This window comes from Lepidochelys kempii, chromosome 2 (genome assembly GCF_965140285.1).
Source record: "Lepidochelys kempii isolate rLepKem1 chromosome 2, rLepKem1.hap1, whole genome shotgun sequence".
Lineage (NCBI taxonomy): Eukaryota > Metazoa > Chordata > Testudines > Cheloniidae > Lepidochelys > Lepidochelys kempii.
Genome location: NC_136381.1, coordinates 45,965,075 through 45,987,688, shown reverse-complemented (window position 1 = coordinate 45,987,688; position 22,614 = coordinate 45,965,075). Strand labels below are relative to the sequence as shown.

At 41.0% G+C, this 22,614-nt stretch overlaps 1 protein-coding gene across 2 annotated transcripts in view; it reads right to left on the bottom strand.

Moving 5' to 3' along the window:
• Positions 1-11,440: 11,440 nt before the first annotated feature.
• Positions 11,441-22,614, bottom strand: part of PIP4P2 (phosphatidylinositol-4,5-bisphosphate 4-phosphatase 2) — a 60,039-nt gene continuing 48,865 nt past the window's right edge. For both annotated transcript variants that reach the window (XM_073330605.2, XM_073330606.2), the window contains exons 6-7: positions 20,479-20,569; positions 11,441-12,286 (exon numbers count right to left, since the gene is read on the bottom strand). In XM_073330605.2, the coding sequence (XP_073186706.1) occupies positions 12,143-12,286; positions 20,479-20,569 (235 nt within the window). In that variant the 3' untranslated portion in view covers positions 11,441-12,142. The remainder of the gene's footprint in view (positions 12,287-20,478; positions 20,570-22,614) is intronic.

Sequence of the window (22,614 nt, the reverse complement as noted above, 5' to 3'; positions counted from 1 at the left end):
GTGAAGTTCTCACAAGATTGTACCTGCATGGGTTATATGCAAAACTGGAGAAGTTGCACATTTGATCAGTCATCCTTTGAATTTTGGGAAGGCGTCCACAGTTTGGGATTGGGCAGAGCTCCAGAATAGTCAAGACATTCAGAAATTAATCCAATCTTTTAAAAAATCACATCTCTTAGAATTGCCATCCTTCATAAATTTGCAAGGTTTCACTGTCCCTCTCGAGGCCTGTCAAACTTTTGACTATCTAAAGATAGCTTTCTTCTCCACCACAGTGCTGGCCCACCCTGATCCCAGCCAACCCTTTCTCCTTGAGGTCAATGCCTCCGATGTAGCCATTGGGGTGCTACTGTCCCAAAGAATGGAGTCCCAGAAAGAGATGCATCTATGTGCATTTTTCCCCTGAATACTCCAGCCAAACACAATTGTGAAATAGTTGACAAGCAATTAATTGCAATCAAGACAGGGCTCAAGACATGACGACACTACCTCGAAGAGGCCAAGCACCCCATACTAGTCTTAACAGACTACAAAATCCTGGAAAATATATGATCCATCGAGGCACTGAATCAGCAACTGTTAAAAAGAACAGGGCCCAGGTTAAGTTTCTACTTCATAATCACATACTGCCGAGGCAACAAGAATGGTAAGGTGGATGCACTATATGGAACCTAAGAACCCCAAAGAACCACCACTGATTGACATACTGAAACCATAACGACAGGTTTCAGAGTAACAGCCGTGTTAGTCTGTATTCGCAAAAAGAAAAGGAGTACTTGTGGCACCTTAGAGACTAACCAATTTATTTGAGCATGAGCTTTCGTGAGCTACAGCTCACTTCATCGGATGCATGCCGTGGAAACTGTAGCAGACTTTATATATACACAGAGAATATGAAAAAATACCTCCTCCCACCCCACTGTCCAGCTGGTAATAGCTTATCTAAAGTGATCACCAGGTGGGCCATTTCCAGCACAAATCCAGGTTTTCTCACCCTCCACCCCCCCCTACACAGATTCACTCTCCTGCTGGTGATAGCCCATCCAAAGTGACAAGTCTTTACACAATGTGCATGATAATAAAGTTGGGCCATTTCCTGCACAAATCCAGGTTCTCTCACCCCCTCCCAAAAACCAGACACACAAACTCACTATCCTGCTGGTAATAGCTCATCCAAAGTGCAATGATAATGATAATTAAGGTGGGCCATTTCCAGCACAAATCCAGGTTTTCTCACATCTCCCCCACCCCCAGACACACACAAACTCACTCTCCTGCTGGTAAAACCCCTTCAAAACTGACCACTCTCCAAGTTTAAATCCAAGTTAAACCAGAACATCTGGGGGGGGGGTAGGAAAAAACAAGAGGAAATAGGCTACCTTGCATAATGACTTAGCCACTCCCAGTCTCTATTTAAGCCTAAATTAATAGTATCCAATTTGCAAATGAATTCCAATTCAGCAGTTTCTCGCTGGAGTCTGGATTTGAAGTTTTTTTGTTTAACCATAACATTTCCTTTGTGGATTTATATCATCAGACTTTCTTACCTCACTTCAAGTAGCCCTCCCTAATGATTACTCCTGGGAGGGGGCTGCATGACTGCACATGCACAGAATTCATATCCCCTACATAATATTTTTTCTTCGCAGAAAATACATCCTGCTTGTGGACTGCAGTTGTACCTTTCACCCACCAGGGGCTGCTATGGTGACAGAACAGAGGGCAGCCACTCCCAGACGGGAGCGGCCTGCTGTGTATAGGGAGGAGAAGTGAGGAGGGACCAAGTGAGGAGGCGTGGGATATTGGGGGGGATGGACAGCATGGGGCACATGGGACTGCTGGTTAGTCACAGGCTGAGGTTCAGAAGGGCTAGTGGGGGGGACAGACTGATCAAGGGCTGAATGGGAGTAGGGGTTCATGGACACATGGACAGATGTATCTGATTGACTGAATGAATGAATGAGAGAGACTACGGGTCAGCAAGGGTCTGCATGGAGAAGGCTCCCCAACTCCATAACAATCCCTCATCCCCCACCCCCAAAAGCCCTGTTCCATCCTACCGCCACTCAGTGAGCCTCCAGGTTCATTCCCAGGCTTTTCCCCAGCAATTACTTCCCTCTCCCTCAGCTCCTCCTTTACCCTTTACTCCCCCAAGCCTTCGTAGTGCTTCTGAGGGGTGTGGGAAATATATTTCTGTATTATAGTTTAAATGAATTATTACTCAAAGTTCTGTATTAATATGCCTAATAAAGAATCTATTTGCCAAAAAAAAATCATGATTTTTTGTTGTTGTCTGTATTATTAGATGTACTTGCTGACAGGCATTTTGAAATAAATTAGCAAAATAATTGAAACTGGCTTTATTATACTGTAAATTTTGACAAAATATGCAGAATTTTAAAATATTGTGCTCAGAATTTTAAAATTTTTGGCACAGCATTCCCCCAAGGGTATTGTTTAGGATGGTATCAGTGGAATTACTGTTCCCAGTGTTATTCTGGGGGACTCTGCATACCCCCTTTTGCCTTGGTTTATGAAACCATTTCCCAGTCTCAGAGACCCTGACAAAAAAAAGTTTAATTACACTCACAACAGGTGTACAATAGTTGAATGTGCATTTGGCTGACTGAAATCCCACTGTTTGGACTCCAGTGTCATCAATGCTGTCTTCATTACTGTGGCTTGCTGTGCTCTTAACAATCTTTGTGATGCCCAAGGTGAGTCATTTTCCCCAAATGGACCTGTGACAGTGATGGGCTGCTAAAGCAGTACACTCAGTACACCACCTACCACAGCTGGATCTGGATGCACCTGGGCAACAGAAATCAGGGATGCTCTGTATTCCCACATTATGGATTTGCTGAGCCCATGGAAGAGGGAGAATAGTACTTTTATGAATGGACTTGTAAATTATTTACTGTACATTACTTTTACACCCCACAATACAATGAAATGTGGGGTGTTGATTGCTATGCACTGTACTTATGAATGATGTGACCACTTATGAAATGTGTGTGGTGGGGGGGCGGGTTTGCTATGTACTGCCCTAATGAATGAGATGATCTCTTATGAAATAGTGGTAAGGAGGGGACAGTGGCAAGAACTGTGGAATTACAGTATTGACTGATGTAGATACTTGTACTGAGAAACAGTGTTTGCATAAAACTTAGTTGTCTCTCATCATGCATTTGCCTTTTGTTTGAAACACACATCATATGATGTGATGCAGTGATGCCTATAACATTTCTTAATAAAGTAAAAACCTTTATTTTTAAATAATTATTAGAAAAATGCACTATTAAACCATTGCCAGGCAGGCCAGCTGCCATTAGCACATGAACACACCAGTAAGATGAAAACCTCTAACAAAACAAAAACAAAGCATATGAACAGTGCAAGCAGTGAAACCATCTGAAAGTCAGAAACCCCCTTCCTGTTGAGTGTCCCCCGGCCCCTTGTTCTCCTTTCCCTTCCTTCCACGATTATTGCACTCCTGGGGCACGGGGATGGAGGTGTACACAGGGGAGGGGTTCAGAACAGAGGACTGCATGGGGTACATTTCCAGCTCTGAAGGCGCAATTGAATGGGTAGATAGGTAAAAACCCTAGGACTAGAGAGAGGCTCAGAGAAAGTTTCCATTTTCCTCTCATCCTCTGTCTGCTCATTGCCTTTAAACATAGGTACTTACTATAGTGTGAGGGCAAAGTAAACTGATTCCACATATTCATTATTTGTAAGAATTATGTTTGGATGGGCCCAGCTGCATGGGCCACCTAGCTGTGGAACTGTTTCTGGTGTGCAGCACATGAAGGGGAGGCAGGCCGGCCGTGGGCAGGCGCAGCAAGAGCCTGCTCTATTTTCCCTCCCTTAGCTGCAGTTCCTGTTCCAGGAAATGAGAACCAAGCGTCTTCTCCCTCCCAGCAACCCTGTCCTCAAGCTCTGCAGCCAGCCCATGCCTCTCTGCTTGCCTCACCTTTCCATTGGTCACAAGTCCTTCTCTTTTTGGTATTTAACTTGCTTTTCAGTCCTGTCCACAGTGTCAACCATAAGTTCATTACAAAAAGGCTTCCTCTTGGACAGGTCCCATGATGGTACATTAACCGAAGCTTCTACTTGTATATGGGCGTGCTGTCAAAGTACTACAGCCTGCAGAGTTCGAGGGGCCTGGAAGCAGACAAGACAGAGGGTTATTGTCTCAAATAGCACAGTGCGTAAGCAGAGAAAAAAATCATCTTTAAAATGTTCCGTTGTAAAGCTTAACTTCAGTATATTGTGAGAGGGACACTTCAGACCACAGACGCCCCCTGGACGCAGCCGGCTTAACTGCAGTGAAAAGTTAAAAAACAACAACTGCTTTGTTTTTTCTAAGTTGCAGATCAGCTTGGGCTTTGGGGGAGAGGGGTGACTGCAGCATGGTATATAAGCCTTCTCTACCATTTCAGGCATTCCAGATTTTGGAAGATATTGCAGTTCTTGTGGTTCCCAAATGGCAAAGAGAGCTTTTGTTCCAAGCTGCTGGTGGAAAGTTGGTCATGTATGTCACCGAAGTATTCAAACGTCTGGTGACTGAACAGCACATCTGAATGGAGTGGGCTGGTCAGCTACCAAGGATGGCCCTGAAAAACTCCCTTCCCTGAAATGTGATTACCTATCTGGAGTTCCTGCTATAGGAAAAGTTTGCAGCTATTAGTATCTGAGATTGGGTGAAAATTCAAGAAGAAATCAACACGATCCTATGGCTTGGTGCCTCCCTATAGCTTTCAATACAGCTTGCTAGGACTTCATACAAACACAGAGAACATCTCCCTCCCCCTCCGGCACATTTCTAGACTGCATTCAACTGCCCTCCCTCCACCCCATCTGTATTTTGGACAAATGACTTACCACCCATGGAAGATGTGGCCTATATTTCAAACTCCTCCCCAACACACAGTTCACTGTTTTCAGGTGGGTCATTACACCATTGGGTTGGTTTGGAGCAGCATGCTTACAGGGAAGGAAATATAAGGTTCTTATTCTTAAACTGGCATGTCCTAGCAAAAGTGTGAGCTTTTCTAGTAAAATTTCACTTTTAGATGCAGTTTCAGTGTTTCCTCTTCCTGGTCTCCATTTTGAGTTCCATGGGGCAGTGGCGCGGGAGGGTGGGGGACACCCAGGCACTGGCATGCAATCCGCCATTAGCAGATACACTGCGACCCAGGGCTTGCAATAGTTTTTGCATTGGTTCATAACATGGAAATCCCTCCCAGAGCTACATTAATAAACACAAAAATGAAACCAGAAACTTACCAGACTCTGGAGCAATTTCTGCCTATTCCTTTTCTGCTGCTGGCTACTCCTCCAGGGAGGCATCAAAAAGCTCCTCAGAGTATGGCCCCAGGATGTGCTACAGCTGCTCCTGCAGCAAAGCCTCCTTGGGGACTGGTTTCAGCACCAGAGTTACCTCAGGTTTCAGAGGGTTATAGCCCATGAAAGCTTATGCCCAAATAAATTTGTTAGTCTCTAAGGTACCACAAGGACTCCTCAGAGTTACTTCAGTGGCCTCATCTGGTGCTTGCTGCTGACTCCCATCTGTTCCCATGCTAGATTCTCAGGTCAGCCTGTCGTTATGCACCACTGTGGGCTCTGTGCTCAACATAATACCCAGCACCGAGTCAAACTCCTCATTAAACAGGCATGATGGTGGCAACCTCTCAGAGATGCAGCTCTGGTCCCTGGCTTGCCGATAGTCACTTAATTCACTCACTGCACCGTTCACCAGTCTGGCAAATTCCCCACTTTGCCAGCTGTTTTGCTACTTGCTGGTACCCATAATCACTCCTGCTGCTTTTGCTAAAATTTGAATGTTTCACTGGCCTCGCATCAAAGATCTGTCTGTGCTCCTGCAAACACCCTTGGTAAAGGACTTCTTGTGCATGATGGCCATTACAAATGCAGGAAAAGGTTTAATGTTGTTTGCAACTCAGCAGACAGAACAAAATGGAAGGATTAAATGCCAGGCAGACGTACTTGAGCAGAGGGGTTGCCCCTGTTTCCTGGGACTCTGTTGGTGATTCATGGGATAGAAAGGACAAAGAATATTGGCCCATGGGATTGTGGGATAGTGATGGTGGCCCCTCAGGGCCCAAGTCCAGCAAGGGGCTGTGTCTACTCTGCCAAAGGATAGGGTTTGAACTCTGGGTCCCGGCAGCAGGGTCCTGGGACCCAAGTCCAAAAGATGTGTGTGTAAACAGAAGCAGGTTTCAGCTTGAGCCTGAACCCAGGCTACATTGCAATGTAGACGTACCCTAAGTGCTTTTGAAAAAATCCCACTACATATCTTTGAAAATCTGGCCCTTGGTGAAATTGCAAGAAGTGGTCCATGGTTTGCAGGATCACACCCTATGGAAATATTAGGAAATAAAATAAGGACTTACTCCTGCAAGGTGCTACACACTTTCTAATCCCACTGAAGTCACAAGAAGTTGAAGATGCTCAGCATATCACAAAATCAGCCCCTACATAAATAAAAATAAAGATTTTTCCAAAGTGTCTCAGCATGCTTTTGTCAGTTTCAGAGAAAAATCAATTAAAATATCCGAAGACAGAAAGAAGCTTGTTGTTCAAAGTCCAGAAAACATGTCAATAGAATTACATATGAACAAAATCTATCTTGGAGGAATGTTACATACAGTCTACCAAATTCTCTGTGCAACCACCTTATTTTTCTAAAAAAAAAAAAAATGCTTTAAAATGGAGTATGAAAAATATAAACATATTCAAGATGTCACTAAATACCATTCAAAATTGGTGTAATTAAGATGCAGCATAGTAAATCCCAGAAATGATTTCTAATCTTACCATTACAGAGGGTGTCAGGCTGTTTATAGTTAAGCCTGAAGCTGTAAGCCCGATTTTCAACAAATCTCTAACTTCTGCTCAACTAATAGCCAAACCAAACCACTTGAAACGTCACAAACCACGCCACCTCCCAAAGGTAAAATATTTCTGGAAAAAATTAGGGTCAAATCACACAAGTCATTTTAGAGAATGAGTCTTCTCACCCATCCCCTCTCAATCCTTTATTTTAAAAAGTGCACTTTTTAATTTGTCCCCCTTCCACCCCAAAATGCCACATCTAAATCTAAGCAAAGGTAGAACTACATCTATGCAATATCAAATAGGTACACAGCCATACAAAAGGGAAAGTCTGTTTACACTTATTTTGAAATATCTGATTGTTTCAAATTAGTCTAAATCCTTCTGTGACTTTCTCCATTATGAGGTTTACTCTAATCAGGTTGAGTCACACAATTGTTTGCTGTCCCTCTGGATTCATGCACACTATCAGGATTGAGTTTTTGGTTGTTGCTTTTTTTAAGACTTAACAGTTTTTAATAGTCATTTGATGACGTTTTATCAGGTCAGTAATGCCAATGACACACAATTTGGTATTTTAGGAGCAACAATTTCCATGTCCCTCATTGTATTACTTTTGCCCAAAAGATCGGTTAGTCAACATGACCACAGTCTAGTGAACTTCATTGCATGATGCAGACTATTATTTCGTTTCACGTATGATGACATACTTTCGTTTTAAATTCTTTGTTGGCATTTTAATCTCTAAACAAAATACCTAGATGCTCCTGACACTAAAGAAATCAGTAGAATATCAACGGTTTGTTGGTTAGACAACTTTTTCCTAAGTATCAGCTCCTTAGCTGAGACATACAGCCTCTTAAGAGTAGATGGTAGCGTTACTATATCTGGTTCTTTGTTTTATATCCACCAACAGCGGCATGCATACAGCTCCAAGGAGCTCTTTGTACATGCAGATTCCTAGCCATCTCACCCGGAAGGAAATAACCAGTGATTGCAACTCCATCTCCAAAGACAACAAATTATAACTGACTAGAGTTGTCACCAAATATTTGTCTCATCACCAACTGTGAAGGACTTTGAGACACAGGCGTGCATGTTTCTTGCTAATAACACGAACGCAGAAAAAAATGAGGCAATACTGAATGATTTGTTATCCAGTCAGCACTGACCAATACCTGTTTCTTGTACCTACTAAAAGTGTCCTACCTTGTGAGTGAAACATTACAGGAATAGCAACTCCTATCATTCTTAGGGCTAAATAACTATAATAAAAATTGTACAAATGTCTCTGCTCAGCGAAAAGATAAAAAAGCAAGAAGCATATCAGCAGTATTAAAATGGAGAGAAGTTTTAACTTAGTGACCGTGTCCAACACTCAAAAGCTGCTAAGTCATACATTAGTTTTCCCCATTATATTTTTGCATATAGTAATCAGATTACCACCAGATTTAAAATATTAATTTCTTTGGCAGAGGCATAGCTATTGCCAATAAATATATATATATATATATATATATATATTAAGGAAAACCTCACTTTCTGACATCGTGAGCCCAAATTATGCCTAAGGACTCTGAAATGTTTTTTTCCCCCATGTAGGAAAATAAGTGGACACAACTGTAGTGTTTAAAACTATAAAGAGAACTGGTGAAACTGAGCCAAACAAATTATACACAGCAATGGAGAACAGTGAAACAAGAGTCCCAAAACCTGGGACTTTCATAGCTAAGAATGAGTTCAAGCAAACATAATTCTTACAAATAATGAATATGTAGAATCAGTTTACTTTGCCCTCACATTATAGTAAGTATCTATGTTTCTATCTATAAGCAGACAGAGAATGAGAGGAAACTGGAAACTTTCTCTCAGTCTCTCTCTAATCTTAGGGTTTTTACCTACCTGCTTACAAGTTTTATAAAGCCACTCATTATTGTAGTATTCGAGCACCTTCCATATAACATCAATAGCAATAAAAACGTCCCTAGCAGACTCCATGGAGACTCTGGCACTTTTGCCTTCTGAGGGTAAAACCTCTACTCGGGGTAGGGTTTTTTAGATTTTATTCATTTACTTTTTTCAGCAGGGTCATAGGGTAGAAGTGGGTGCCAGTGTTGTGTCATTCTTACTGTAGAAAGGACTTTTCGAAGGAGAAGGTTTCGCAACATTTCCTAAAGGCGGTCAGACTCCAGACCTCATCTCCTCTGGAAATTTGTTCCATTGCTGGATCGCCTCAACTGACAATGCTTTATCTCCCACACTTCATCCTGGCCTTTGTGCTCTGCATTGGCCCAGCAGAGCTGTCATAGTAATTAACAGATTCAGTCTTTAATATATCTGGGACATGATCTGTTAATTCTTTGAATATTAGGACCAACTGCTTAAACTGGCATTAGAAGCTAACAGGGAGCCAGAGGAAACACTAACACAGGCCAGAGGTGCTCATGGCAGCCCAACCTATGGAGAAGACAAGTAGCCACGTCCTGTACCACGTAGAACCTGTGCCTGTTTCCTTAGGGTTAATATCCATCCTTTATGAACCAGAGAGTGTAAGTTTCACAGACTGATTGCTTAGCGATTGCCTTACATAAAAAGAAAGCAAATGGAAAGCCAATGTGATCTCTGATCTTGTGGCAACACAGATACTTTCCAACAATCTCGTGCCCAGGTTTCCAGAAATGCTTTTTTTGTTTTAAATAAAGACGAATCCAGGACAATACGGAGAGGAAAAACCACCACCAAAAAAAAAAATGCAATTCGGACAAATATCACAATTAAACACGTTATAAGAGTTTTCAATCACTGTAAAAATGTTTAAAAAGCTGAAAGTTGGAAATTATTAGATGCCCCATTCAGACCAACATTTCTGTCCATTTCTGCAGGGGGAAGTGTCACATTTTTCATGCATGGGGAAAGCACATATGTTCTATTTAGAAAGAGCATTTTCCTGTGAACTGTAAAGGTCCTTTATTGCTATGCATAATAGGCTACATCAGATGCACATCAGGGAGCAGAGGAAAAAAGAAGAATGAAAGACGTTAAAAAAAAAAACACCCTGAAAAAATTCTCCTACTAGACTATATGTAAATTTAGGGTGGGATTTCCCAGGAACTTTGAAGCGAATAGATACAGACACAGAATTTTTTAGGGCAAATGCACGAATAGTGAATAAAATAAACTAATCATCCGTTATTTATTTTTATACAAATATGTTACACTGAGGCCTTATCCAGCTTCTACTGGCTCAACTCCCACTGATCTCAAAGGGAATATAAGTTATCCCTAAAAACACCAAAACAAATATTGGAAAACCAGTCAGACTGCTAGAGAGCTGACCACTAGCATCGTATTATGAAGTTTTCAAAAAGAAAACTTAACCTGACTGCAAGATATTTTTAAAAGTTAATCATGAATTCCAAATATCACAAATGAAAAGTACCAAACAACATTTATTTTGATCATATCAGTGTATCCACACAGGGGCCAATAGATTATTATTTATTAACTTAATAATGTTTTATGAGCTGGGATGGGACCTGTCATAGGAAGTCCCAGGAGGTTTTGACAGTTGTCTCAAATGCCTAATGGCATTATAAGTTATCTATTAGAAGCGAGTGGACTTATCTTCTACCTGGCCCCACAACAGCTAGACATTCCCTTTCACAAGAATGGTTTACTAGCTTGCTTGTACCGATTCTTTTAGAGGCCTGATCCTGTTCTTTAGATTGGCACTTTCAGGTAAGGGAGTGACCACACACATTCTGTAAAAGACATCTGCACTGCTCCCATGCCATTTGGTCAGACTCTTCTAATTAGGCACATATGCATCCTTTACATAGAAGGAAAGGGTATTAACTTTGAATAATAATCTTTATTAGTTTATTTTAAAAGGTACATTGTAATCCTGAGCTACTGCTTTTGTACATTTATCATCATACAAAGACATGTCATTTACAGTTTGAAGAATACATTTATTGTGCTCCAAATCCTCATCTGAATGTCACTTTGTCCTAACAGGAACATAGATAATTTAAAATAATATACGTATCCCTGGAACATCCACATTAATTTACCCCAACCCCATTATCTACAAACTATTGTCTTCTAAAGAGCTCAGGACATTCTTTCTGAATTTAGCAAAACACTAGTTTAAAACTGTAAAGATGGGCAGTACAAGAACTGGTCCCTTAATCCTTTGTGAATACATCATTAGAAAATTAAACTGGTTTCAGTTTCCGCATTCTCTTGAATGAATTGCCAATGTCAAATTGACAAGCTATATTTTGGTGGAATGATCAGAGTAACAGTTTACTCATTTTCATATTGCAGCAGTACCTCCTTTTGCAATGACCAGCGCAAAATTCTCCCAACGGGAAAAGTTTACGATGATCAGATGAAAGTAAGAGGTAACCCATTGTCACCCTATGTTTAGCTAAATGACATCTAAGTATTATAAAACAAGTCATATGAAACACTTCCCTTCAACCCTGTAAAGGAACTCACACACACAACCAGAGCAAAGTTCCATAAATCCAAACATGGATTTTAGGCTTTGCCTGTAAAAAAAGAAACATTAATAAGTCCCAGGATCCTTGAAAAAAAAAATTTATCCAAGTTGAATTCCAACAATGGATAAACTGACATTTCTGTTTCTAACTGGATTAGCAAAATATTGCATTTCTCTACCTGAAAACTGGAAAGCATACAGTGTTTACAAATGTTGTCTCTCTAGCAACAGTGTCAGTCTTCAAAAGTACACTCGTAAATTTCACTTCCTGAATAAGGTCACTATGATCTTAGGTAAAAGTTACAGTAAGCAGTTCAAGCAAATTGCTTATTGCTTAGATTTTAAAGCAAGCCACTTTAATACAGTTTTAATGAAAACGTAAGTACAAATGTGAAGCTATTGTAGAAACACTTATAAACACCTGTTGCTTCTGAGTACTTACTGACCACCCAAACAATAGCACTTAACATAATGATCTTAACATAATAAAAAGGAAACGTAAAATTTAATACTGTTTGTTGGAATTAAAATTCAACAATACCTTTAAGACAGGTGCATGAACATGTAAACAAAGCTTTAGTATTCAGAGCTTGGGAATCTAGCAGCAAAACAAACTATTTGCATATAATGTAGTGCAATGAACATTTGTTCTTAAAAGATCCCCTGTCTTAAAACTACTTGTAATGGAATCCTTAAAGGAAAAGATTTAAAAATGTCTAACATGTAGCATCCAGAATCACTAGACTTTTTCACCTGCTATAATCTACCATTATAAGCCTATGCAAAACTGTGCTCTGGATAACTAACTTTTATGGCTCCCCAGTAACAGGCTCGAATAAGGCAGATCAAGCCTAAGAGATAAGCAATAGCCCAAGAAACATATGTTGCATGGAAACGCCTGGCAAAATCTTGCGTACCAACCTAAAAAAAAGAAAAACAAATGTCAGCAACACAATAGTCTGAGCAATTTGAGAGGGAAAAAAAACTTAATAGGCACTGTCAAGGGTCACAATACCTCTTTTTTAGTCCCATGAAGATGTTTTATGTTAGGTCAACAATGCCAATATTTAAAAATCGTACCAAAACTCAAAGAAATTGCCTTTAAACTACATATAGTTTCTTACTTTCACTCCCTCCACTACAGGCCAGCCCTCCACTACTCATCTGAGGGTGCAAAAGGCCGTCACAGAACCAGGGCAGTTATACTGTGCAAGTGAATGGTGTCAGTAAGCTCATAAAGAGAAAAATTCAACGCCTGTGCAGGGAGCTCCTTGCACCGCAGTATGTAGCTGTGGGGTTGCTGTCATTCAAAGGCTGCAGTAGTGACTACAGGTTCCATTACTGTTCTGCAGTCTGGGGACAAGGATGTAGACCCTTTATGTTCCCAACCCCATTCCCAAACCTCTCTTCCCCACCATGTAATAGAAATGAAGGAGTTTGGTTGCTAAGGGGCTCTCCCCAGCCTTAGAGGAAACGGGCTGCATTCACCCCTAGAAGACTGGATGATATTTACAGTGATACTACATAGCAGCACCAACCTCTATTGGCAAACCATGGGAGCAGCTTTCCCATTTCACTGGTGACAGTATGAACTGTAGCGTGCCAGGTGATTGTGTTCAGCTCTTGAGATTGGAGGGTAAATAGGTGCCCAGGGAGAGGATAAGGTTGTTTTTTTCCCAGTAGCGTGTGGATTGAGGTACAGGTTTAAGGTTGTTAGGGTAGACATAGGTAAGTATACAGGAAGGGGAGAGAAACTGCAGGAATTTGATACATAGCTACAGCACACTAGAAACAGAACCCACATTCCTGAGAAGATGCCTTGTAAATGGGAGAGAACAGAAGAAATCCGCCCCATATTGGGGCTGAAATGGCAGATAGAGAGAAACCTTTTATGGTCCTGGATCTCAGATGGAAAGGGAAGTTTGGATTATGATTTCCGGTCTGGTTTACAAAAGGAATGTTTCACTTTGACTAGCCAAGATTTGGGCCAATACTTAATGGGATGAAAAGTAATGGTGGTTGGCTCCCACAGTAAGTGGTGAGGCTACACTATCAATCTATATCCCTTCATCCCAGCAGGTGGGTCAGATTTTCAAGGAGAAAACTGGAACACTGCAATTGGGGCGTCACAGAAAAGCATCAGAGTGAGAGGAAAGGGAATTTGGTAAGGAAATGGGAACAAAAAAGCACCATCCCCAGATCAGGATGAAAACCTGGAAGCTTTATAAAAGACAGCAGCATGGGAGGAGACAGTATCTTTCTGTGACCACATTCTTGTCTCATACTACCAACTCTCCCAACATCTAGCTGTTACCCTTCCATCCTTCCCATCCACATACCAGCCAGCCCCATTTTCCCCTGCTCTCAAACTTCCCATCTCCCTCCTGACTCAATCTCCCCTAACCCTCTTCAACCCTCCTACTTCTCAGAAGTCTTCCCGCCCCAGCCCAATGCCCTTAAGCTGAAAATTGTTCCTCTTCCTACTTAACCTCTCTACAGTACTGCACCACATCCTCCGCTGTGAGCCCTCTCTGACAGAACACTCTCAGGGTAAGAATACACCTTATGCAACTCTCTAGACTAAAAAAATCCATCCCTGGACTCAGAATTCTTCCCCTCCCTTTCCACCACTGCCAGGGAGAACAGGATGGAACTATATTGTGCTGCTAGTCCCCACTGAAACTGCACCAGCCCTTCTGCTGCCTGCCTCTCTCAGTGGCAGCAGCCAACACGACTAGCAGAGTGAGACTACTGAGCTGTCTGCAGAGACTGGCAGGACACTGCTGCACAGGAAATACAAGAATGATTGTTTGGAGAAGCCTTCACAGACTCAAAATCCAGAAGACTGGATCCAAAAAGATGGCAGGTCACCTGTGCTGCATCTGAACTTGAAGGAAGTAGGAAGCATAAACATCAAATTAAGGAATTGGATGTGGCGACCCTAAGAAGGCATAAACATCTGACAATAGAAGTGAATGTCAATAATGTGCTAGCCAATGCGGAGGGATATGGCCAAGTTCTGTGCTACAACAGACCTAGTTATGGAATAACTCAAGAGTTAACCTAGCTGATAGAACTTGGAATAACTATTAGTTAACACCAATTAATTATTGACTTCTAGATAACAAAAAGCACAATTCATCAGTAAGGCCACAGAATCAAAACAAAATTTGCTGGGTCAAGCCACCATAGGAAAAAGTTTGGGAACTTCACAAGTGGAAAAACATTTCTTTCTATATTTCCTTCTCTGACTTGCATCTAGATTCCTAAAATAATTATAGTCTGAGAATCACAGGATTATAAATGATAAAATGTAAGTTTATTGAAGTAAGAGAAAGAATCAAAATCAGTCTGGATGACTGAGATGCTAAAGGAGCACTCAGGGATGAGAAGGCCATTGCAGAGAAATTAAATGAATTATTCGCACTGGTCTTCACAGCTGAGGATGTGAGGGAGATTCACAAACCTTAGCCATTCTTTTTAGGGGACAAATCTGAGCATGTGTCCCAGATTGAGGTGTCATTTGAGGAGGTTTTGGAACAAATTAATAAATGAAACAGTAATATGTCACCAGGACCAGATGGTATTCACCCAAGAGTTCTGAAGGAACTCAAATGTGAAATTGCAGAACTGCTAAATGTGGTATGTAACCTATCATTTAAATCTGCTTCTGTACAAGATAGGAAGATGGTTTGTTTATGTGGCACCAATTTTTAAAAAAAGACTTCAGAGGTGACCCTGGCAAGTATAGGCTGGTAAGCCTAACTTCAGTACCAGGCAAACTGGTTGAAACTATAGTAAAGAACAGAATTATCAGAGACCTAGATGAACATGATTTGTTGGTGAAGAGTCAACATGTTTTTTATAAAGAAAAAACATGCCTCACCAATCTACTAGAATTCTTTGAGGGGATCAACAAGCATGTTGACAAGGGTGATCCAGTGGATACACTGTACTTTGATTTTCAGAAAGCCTTTGACAGGGTCCCTCACCAAAGGCTCTTAAGCAAAGTAAGCTGTCATGCGATAAGAGGGAAGGTCCTCTTATGGATTGGTAACTGGTTAAAAGATAGGAAACAAAGGGTAGGAATAAATGGTCAGTTTTCAGAATGGAAAGAGGTAAATAGTGGTGTCCCCAAGGGGTCTGTACTGTGCCCAGTCCTATTCAACTTATTTATAAATGATCTGGAAAAAGGGGTAAACAGTGAGGGGACAAAATTTGCAGATGATACATAACTACTCAAGATAGTTAAGTCCAAACAGACAGCAAAGAGTTACAAAGGGATCTCACAAAACTGGGTGACTGGGCAACAAAATGGCAGATGAAATTCAATGTTGATAAATGCAAAGTAATGCACATTGGAAAACATAATCCCAACTATACATATACAATGATGTAGTCTAAATTAGCCATTACTACTCAAGAAAGAGATCTTGGAGTCATTGTGGATAGTTCTCTGAAAACATCCACTCAATATGCAGCGACAGTCAAAAAAGCTAACAATGTTGGGAATCATTAAGAAAGGAACAGATAATAAGATAGAAAATATCATATTAACTCTATATAAATCCATGATACGCCCACATCTTGAATACTACTTACAGATGTGGTTGCCCCATCTCAAAAAAGATATGTTGGAACTGGAAAAGGTGCAGAAAAGAGCAACAAAAATGATTAGGAGTATGGAACAGCTTTCATATGAGGAGAGTAATAAAACTGGGACTTTTCAGCTTGGAAAAGAGACAACTAAGTGGGGATATGATTGAGGTCTATAAAATCATGACTGGTGTGGAGAAAGTAAACAAGGAAGTGTTATTTAATCATCATAACACCAGGACTAGGAGTCACCAAATGAAATTAATAGGCAGCAGATTTAAAACAAACAAAAGGAAGTATTTCTTCACACAATGCAGTCAACCTGTGGAATTCTTTGCCAGAGAATGTTGTGAAGGCCAAGACTATAAGAGTTCAAAAAAGAATTCGATATATTCATAGAGGAGAGGTCCATCAATGGCTATTAGCCAGGATGGGCAGGGATGGTGCCCCTAGCCTTTGTTTGCCAGAAGCTGGGAATGGGCGATAGTGTATGGATCACATGAGGATTACCTGTTCTGTTCATTCCCTTGGAAGCACCTGGTATTGGCCACTGTCATAAGACAGGATCTGAGCTAGACGGACCTTTGGTCTGACCCAGTATGGCCATTTTTATGTTCTTATGATAAAATAACGGAAAGGTGGTTTTAACTAACTAAGGAGGGCCTAGCATGACTACTAATATGCAGTAGCATCACTACTAATTATCGTCAATATTTATTATATTTATTGGTATTACGTAGCGATTGCCATTCTGCATCACTCCAGTAATCCTTTTAAGGTATTGTTGTCTCTAACAGTGACCAATACCAGATGTCTCAGAGAAAGGTATATAGCTTCCACCATGAACTGTTATTAAATAAACTGTCAATGGGAGAATTTTGGTTAGTTGTTGGCTTATTCCCGGATTTCTATTCCTTATACTTTGTTAAGTTATGTAATGTAAATGTAGATGTTCTTATTGATCTATAAACTTTCTAATCCTTTCGGAATCCTACTAAGCTCTTGACTTCAATTCCTGTAACAATGAGCTCTATGGGTCAGTGATACACTGGAGAAGAGACTTGCATTTCCTTTTACTAGTTTTACACTGGCTAGGCCAGAATCGTGGTCACACTGTGGCTGCTTTGCACCTATCTGCCAGCACAAAGCAGCTGTAAAGCCAGTTTAGCTGGCTAGTGGAGGATTCCACCTGCCTATGAAGAAGGCGGCGATATCACCTGTCAATGAATGATACCACAGAGCGCACTGCTAAGCTGCTGGTGCATTCGGCTGATCCCTGGCTACCCAAACAGCCCCTGATGTTGTGAACAGCTGGTGTAAGTTATATCAGGGGTCAGCTTGGTCCCCAATGACCCCAGGACGAAACCCCTTTTTGTCCTCCTCTAATCTTGGGCACTGTTCCAATTGGCTAGAGCAAACATAAGAACAGCCATACTGGGTCAGACCAATGGTGCATCTAGCCCAGTATCCTGTCTTCCGACAGTGACCAACGCCAGGTGCTCCAGAGGGAATGGACAGAACAAGTAATCATCAAGTGATTCATCCCCTGTCGCCCATTCCCAGCTTCTGGCTAACAGAGGCTAGGGACACCAACCCTGCCCATCCTGGCTAATAGCCACTGATGGACCTATCCTCCATGAACTTATCTAGTTCTTTTTTGAACCCTGTTATGATCTTGGCCTTCACAACATCCTCTGGAAAAGAGTTCCACAGGTTGACTGTGCGTTGTGTGAAGAAATACTCCCTTTTGTTTGTTTTAAACCTGCTGCCTATTAATTTCATTTGGTGACCCCTAGTTCTTGTGTTATGAGGAGAAGTAAATAACACTTCCTTATAGATTTTTATAGACCTCAATCATATTCGCCTTTAGTTGGCTCTTTTCAAAGCTGAGAAGTTCCAGTCTTATTAATTTCTCCTCATATGGAAGCCGTTCCATACCCCTAATCATTTTTGTTGCCCTTTTCTAATTCCAATATATCTTTTTTGAGATGGAACGACCAGATCTGCACAGAGTTTTCATGGTGTGGGCATACCATGGATTTTTACAGAGCCAATACGATATTTTCCATCTTGTAATCTATTCCTTTCTTAATGATTCCCAACATTCTGTTTGCTTTTTTGACTCCAAGATCTCTTTCTTGAGTGGTAACAGCCCAAATTCTTGCCGTTGCCTTTTAATTTCACTGCATGATGCACTGGTCTACTTTTATTGGACAGGCTAAGTAAGAACATCAAGATTACCTTCTCCGCACTTTTTGTTATTTTACATCTCTCTATCTGGCCCTCTTACACATCTACCTGTAAACACATCTGATGTTCTAAACCTCTCTGCATGTGCAAATCTTTCCACGTCTCTAATAATTTTTGCTGCTCTTCTCATCTCTCCTATATCCATTTTAAGAAAGTACCATCAATATATATAATGCTATATCAATATATGCAACATTAAACTATGTCCCTTTCTAATATAGCCTAACAGCTTGTTTGATTTTTTTTTTTACCACTACAGCACACTGACCAGGTGTGTTCACTAATCTTTATGAATTGTTACAGTTAAAACAGAATCCATCAATTTCTTTCAAGTAGCTAAAATTATTTTCTTACAGTAAGTATCACTTTGTGCTTGTCTGCATTGTATTTGTCAGTCATTGTGTTGTTTAACTATTTACCTCTCCAGTTACATAGGCTCCTTTTGCAAATTATATCTTCTATCTTACTGTGACAGAATGTATACACACTGTGTTCATACCCTAAACACTATTGAAATAATTTTGTAGAAGGCACGTCTTGTAAGGTACCCTTTGAAAACTTGTAATTTGCTGGTCAGTATGGTCCTGATACGTGGCAACATTGTATGTAAAGTTATAAGATTTGCCTGTAAAGTGTTATTTAACACATGATTCAAACCCCACATCCCTGCCCAAACACAGGGCAGCAAACAAGTCTGTCCTAAACAAAGAAAGGTGTGCTCTGCTTAATTTGCACTTAAGCAGTAAAGAGTCATCACGCAGGAAGGGAAACAAAAAGAAAGCTCAAAGGGGTGATAAAAATCCAGCAGGGAACATTCTTCTCCATAGACTCTTTGTCTCCTAGTGTCCAGCTGGAAATGTTTTTCAAGAGAAGGACTGAAACAATAAAAAGAAGGGACAAATGTCCTAAGGCACCCTTGCCCCTGACCATTATATTCACTGCACCTGAAGCAACAAAGTACTCTGGGGGACAAAACCTGACCTTTAGGGGTTTGGTCAGTAAAGCTGCTGAAAGCATGTGGTGAGAAATTTTGTTTGAATCTGATATAGTTTGTTAAGTTAGGTATTAGTAAACATTTTATCTTGATTTTCCTTTTTGACTTTTATGCCTCATTACTGGTATTTACTTAAAATCTCTCTCTTTGTAGTTACTAAACTTTACTGTTTATCTAATCCAGAGTATTCAAATTGAAGTGTCTGGGTAAATATTTGGGGTGACAAGTTGTGTGCATATCCATCTCTTAAAGGAATAACTGACGGAATATAATTTGTACTGTCCAGAAGAAGGCTGGGTAGCACAGGACATATGTTTCTTGGAGAAAATCTAAGACTGGGGATGTGATGGGGTCACCCTGCAGTATAGCCACCACTGATGACAACCAGAGTGTAACCCAAACATGGCTGGCAGGCTGGAGGAACATACAGACACTCAGGATGTGGCTTGCATGTCTGTGAGCGACTCAGGTGACAGCTACTTCAGCAAGGCATTGTAAGGCACCCAAGGTTGCAGGGCAGGAGCAACATAACTGCTCATTAGTCTGGACTGTATGCTGGTATGTCACACTTACACAGTGGCCTTAAAGGTGGTCTTGTGCATAGTACTCTATCAGAAGTTTTCTACAGACTATATATATTTTACTCCCGTCCCTCAGGGACAGGAAGGTTTAGCCTACATGGCTTCCAGGCAGTCTCTTGAAGGTAGATCAATATCACAACTAGAGCTGGTCACAAATGTTTTATTGGAAAAAGCTGAATTGTGAAATTGAAACATTCTATTGGAATGGGTCAATTTCAATGAAAGGGCTGATGCAAACCAGACCTAAGAAGCCTAATTTCTTGCCTATATGGCAGGCTGCTGGGGAGCTCGGGCTTCCAAGCTCCTCACCTGGCAGGAGGCCAAGGAGCATTCCTTCTTTCAGAAACACTAAAATGTTCCCGTTGAGGGAATGCTTCAGAGTTTCCAAAACTAAGCATTGTGAAATTTCAGTTCTGCAAAAAATGTTGAGGTTTTGGCTTTTCATCCCAAATCAGGAATAATTTTTTTTCCAAAACCTCCAAGTTTCTCATGGAACTGAAATAGAGTGTCCCAGCCAGCTCTAATCACCACCTTAAAAGAGCCCACCAGCCTTTTAAAGTTGCATGCCAGAGCGTAAGTACGTGATTAATGGGATGGTGACAGGCAATACTGAGGTAAAAATTGAAGAGACTCTACTTAAATGCTGGAAAAGGGAGCAGACCCACTGAAAATTAATTAAGTGCATTACTCACAGTTAATCCAACTCCAATGAAGATGCATATCATTCCAATGGTAATGTATGTACAGCAGCGTCTTCGTGGGAGTGCACTTCCGACAGAGGAACTGTACATGAAATGTTTATTAGATTAGATCCAGACAAAAATTTAAAACCATTTAATGTATGCCATGTTAATGTTATATCACTTTAGATTTTAATCAAAATGTTGTGTGGTACCAAGTCAAACATCTTACAGAAACAGAAGTATATTACCTCAACACTATACCTTTATCAACCAAACTTGTAATTTCACCCCTCACCCAAAAAAAAAAAAGACATCAAGTTAGTTTGACAGGATCTATTTTCCATAAACCCATGGTGATTTGAATTAATTAGATTACCCTCCTTTAGTTCATTATTAATCAAGTCCCATATCAGCTGCTCCATTATCTTGCCTGGAATCGATGATAGGCTGACATGCCTATAATTACCCAGTCACCCCATTTACCCTTTTTAAAAATTGGCACAACATTAGTTTTCTTGCAGTCTTCTGGAACTTCAGCAGTGCTCGAAGGCTTATTTAAAAATAAAATAAATAAATAAAAAATAATCAACATTAACGGTCCAGCAAACTCCTCAGCCAGCATTTTTAAAACTTATGGGCACAAGCTATCTGGACTTGCTGATCTGAAAGTGTGACTTTAGTAGCTCCTGTTTAACATCCTCCTGAGACAGTAGCAGAACAGAAAGAATGTTATCATATAATGAGACTCATCTGTTTTTCCCCCCAAATACAGAACAGAAATATTTACTGAACACTTCTGCCTTTTCTGCATCATTATTTATCATTCTCCACTTCCATCTACTGATGAACCAATGCCATCGTCAGAATTCTTTTTCTTCCTAATATATTGGAAAAACTTCTTATTGTCCTTAACGCTGATGGTAATAGATTATTCCTTTTGCTCCTTGCGTTCCTTTGTCAATTTTCTACAATTCTTAACTTCTGGTTTATATTCTTTACTATCAACTTCCCCTTTGTCTTCTGTATTCACTGAGCCCATTCAGTGAGAGCCGATTGTTGGAGAGAAGCATCAAATTTTGACAACATAGCTGAACCCACTGTAGCGTCCATGACAGGAAAAAGTCAGTTTTGCTTTCATAAAATCATAGAATATCAGGGTTGGAAGGGACCTCAGGAGGTCATTTAGTCCAACCCCCTACTCAAAGCACGACCAATCCCCAACTAAATCATCCCAGCCAGGGCTTTGTCAAGCCTGACCTTAAAAACTTCAAAGGAAGGAGATTCTGCCACCTCCCTAGGTAACACATTCTAGTGTTTCACCGTTCTCCTAGTGAAAAAGTTTTTCCTAATATCCAACCTAAACCTCCCCCACTGCAACTTGAGACCATTACTCCTTGTTCTGTCATCAGCTACCTCTGAGAACAGTCTAGATCCATCCTCTTTGGAACCCCCTTTCAGGTAGTTGAAAGCAGGTATCAAATCCCCCCTCATTCTTCTCTTCTGCAGACTAAACAATCCCAGTTCCCTCAGCCTCTCCTCATAAGTCATGTGTTCCAGACCCCTAATCATTTTTGTTGCCCTTCGCTGGACTCTCTCCAATTTATCCACATCCTTCTTGTAGTGTGGGGCCCAAAACTGGACACAGTACTCCAGATGAGGCCTCACCAATGTCGAACAGAGGGGAACGATCACATCCCTCGATCTGCTCGCTATGCCCCTACTTATACATACCAAAATGCCATTGGCCTTCTTGGCAACAAGGGCACACTGTTGACTCATATCCAGCTTCTCGTCCACTCTAACCCCTATGTCCTTTTCTACAGAACTGCTGCCGAGCCATTCGGTCCCTAGTGTGTAGCGGTGCATGGGATTCTTCCATCCTCAGTGCAGGACTCTGCACTTGTCCTTGTTGAACCTCATCAGATTCTTTTGGCCCAATCCTCCAATTTGTCTAGGGCCCTCTGTATCCTATCCCTACCCTCCAGCGTATCTACCTCTCCTCACAGTTTAGTGTCATCTGCAAACTTGCTGAGGGTGCAATCCACACCATCCTCCAGATCATTCATGAAGATATTGAACAAAACCAACCCGAGGACCAACCCTTTGGGCACTCCACTTGATACCGGCTGCCAACTAGACATGGAG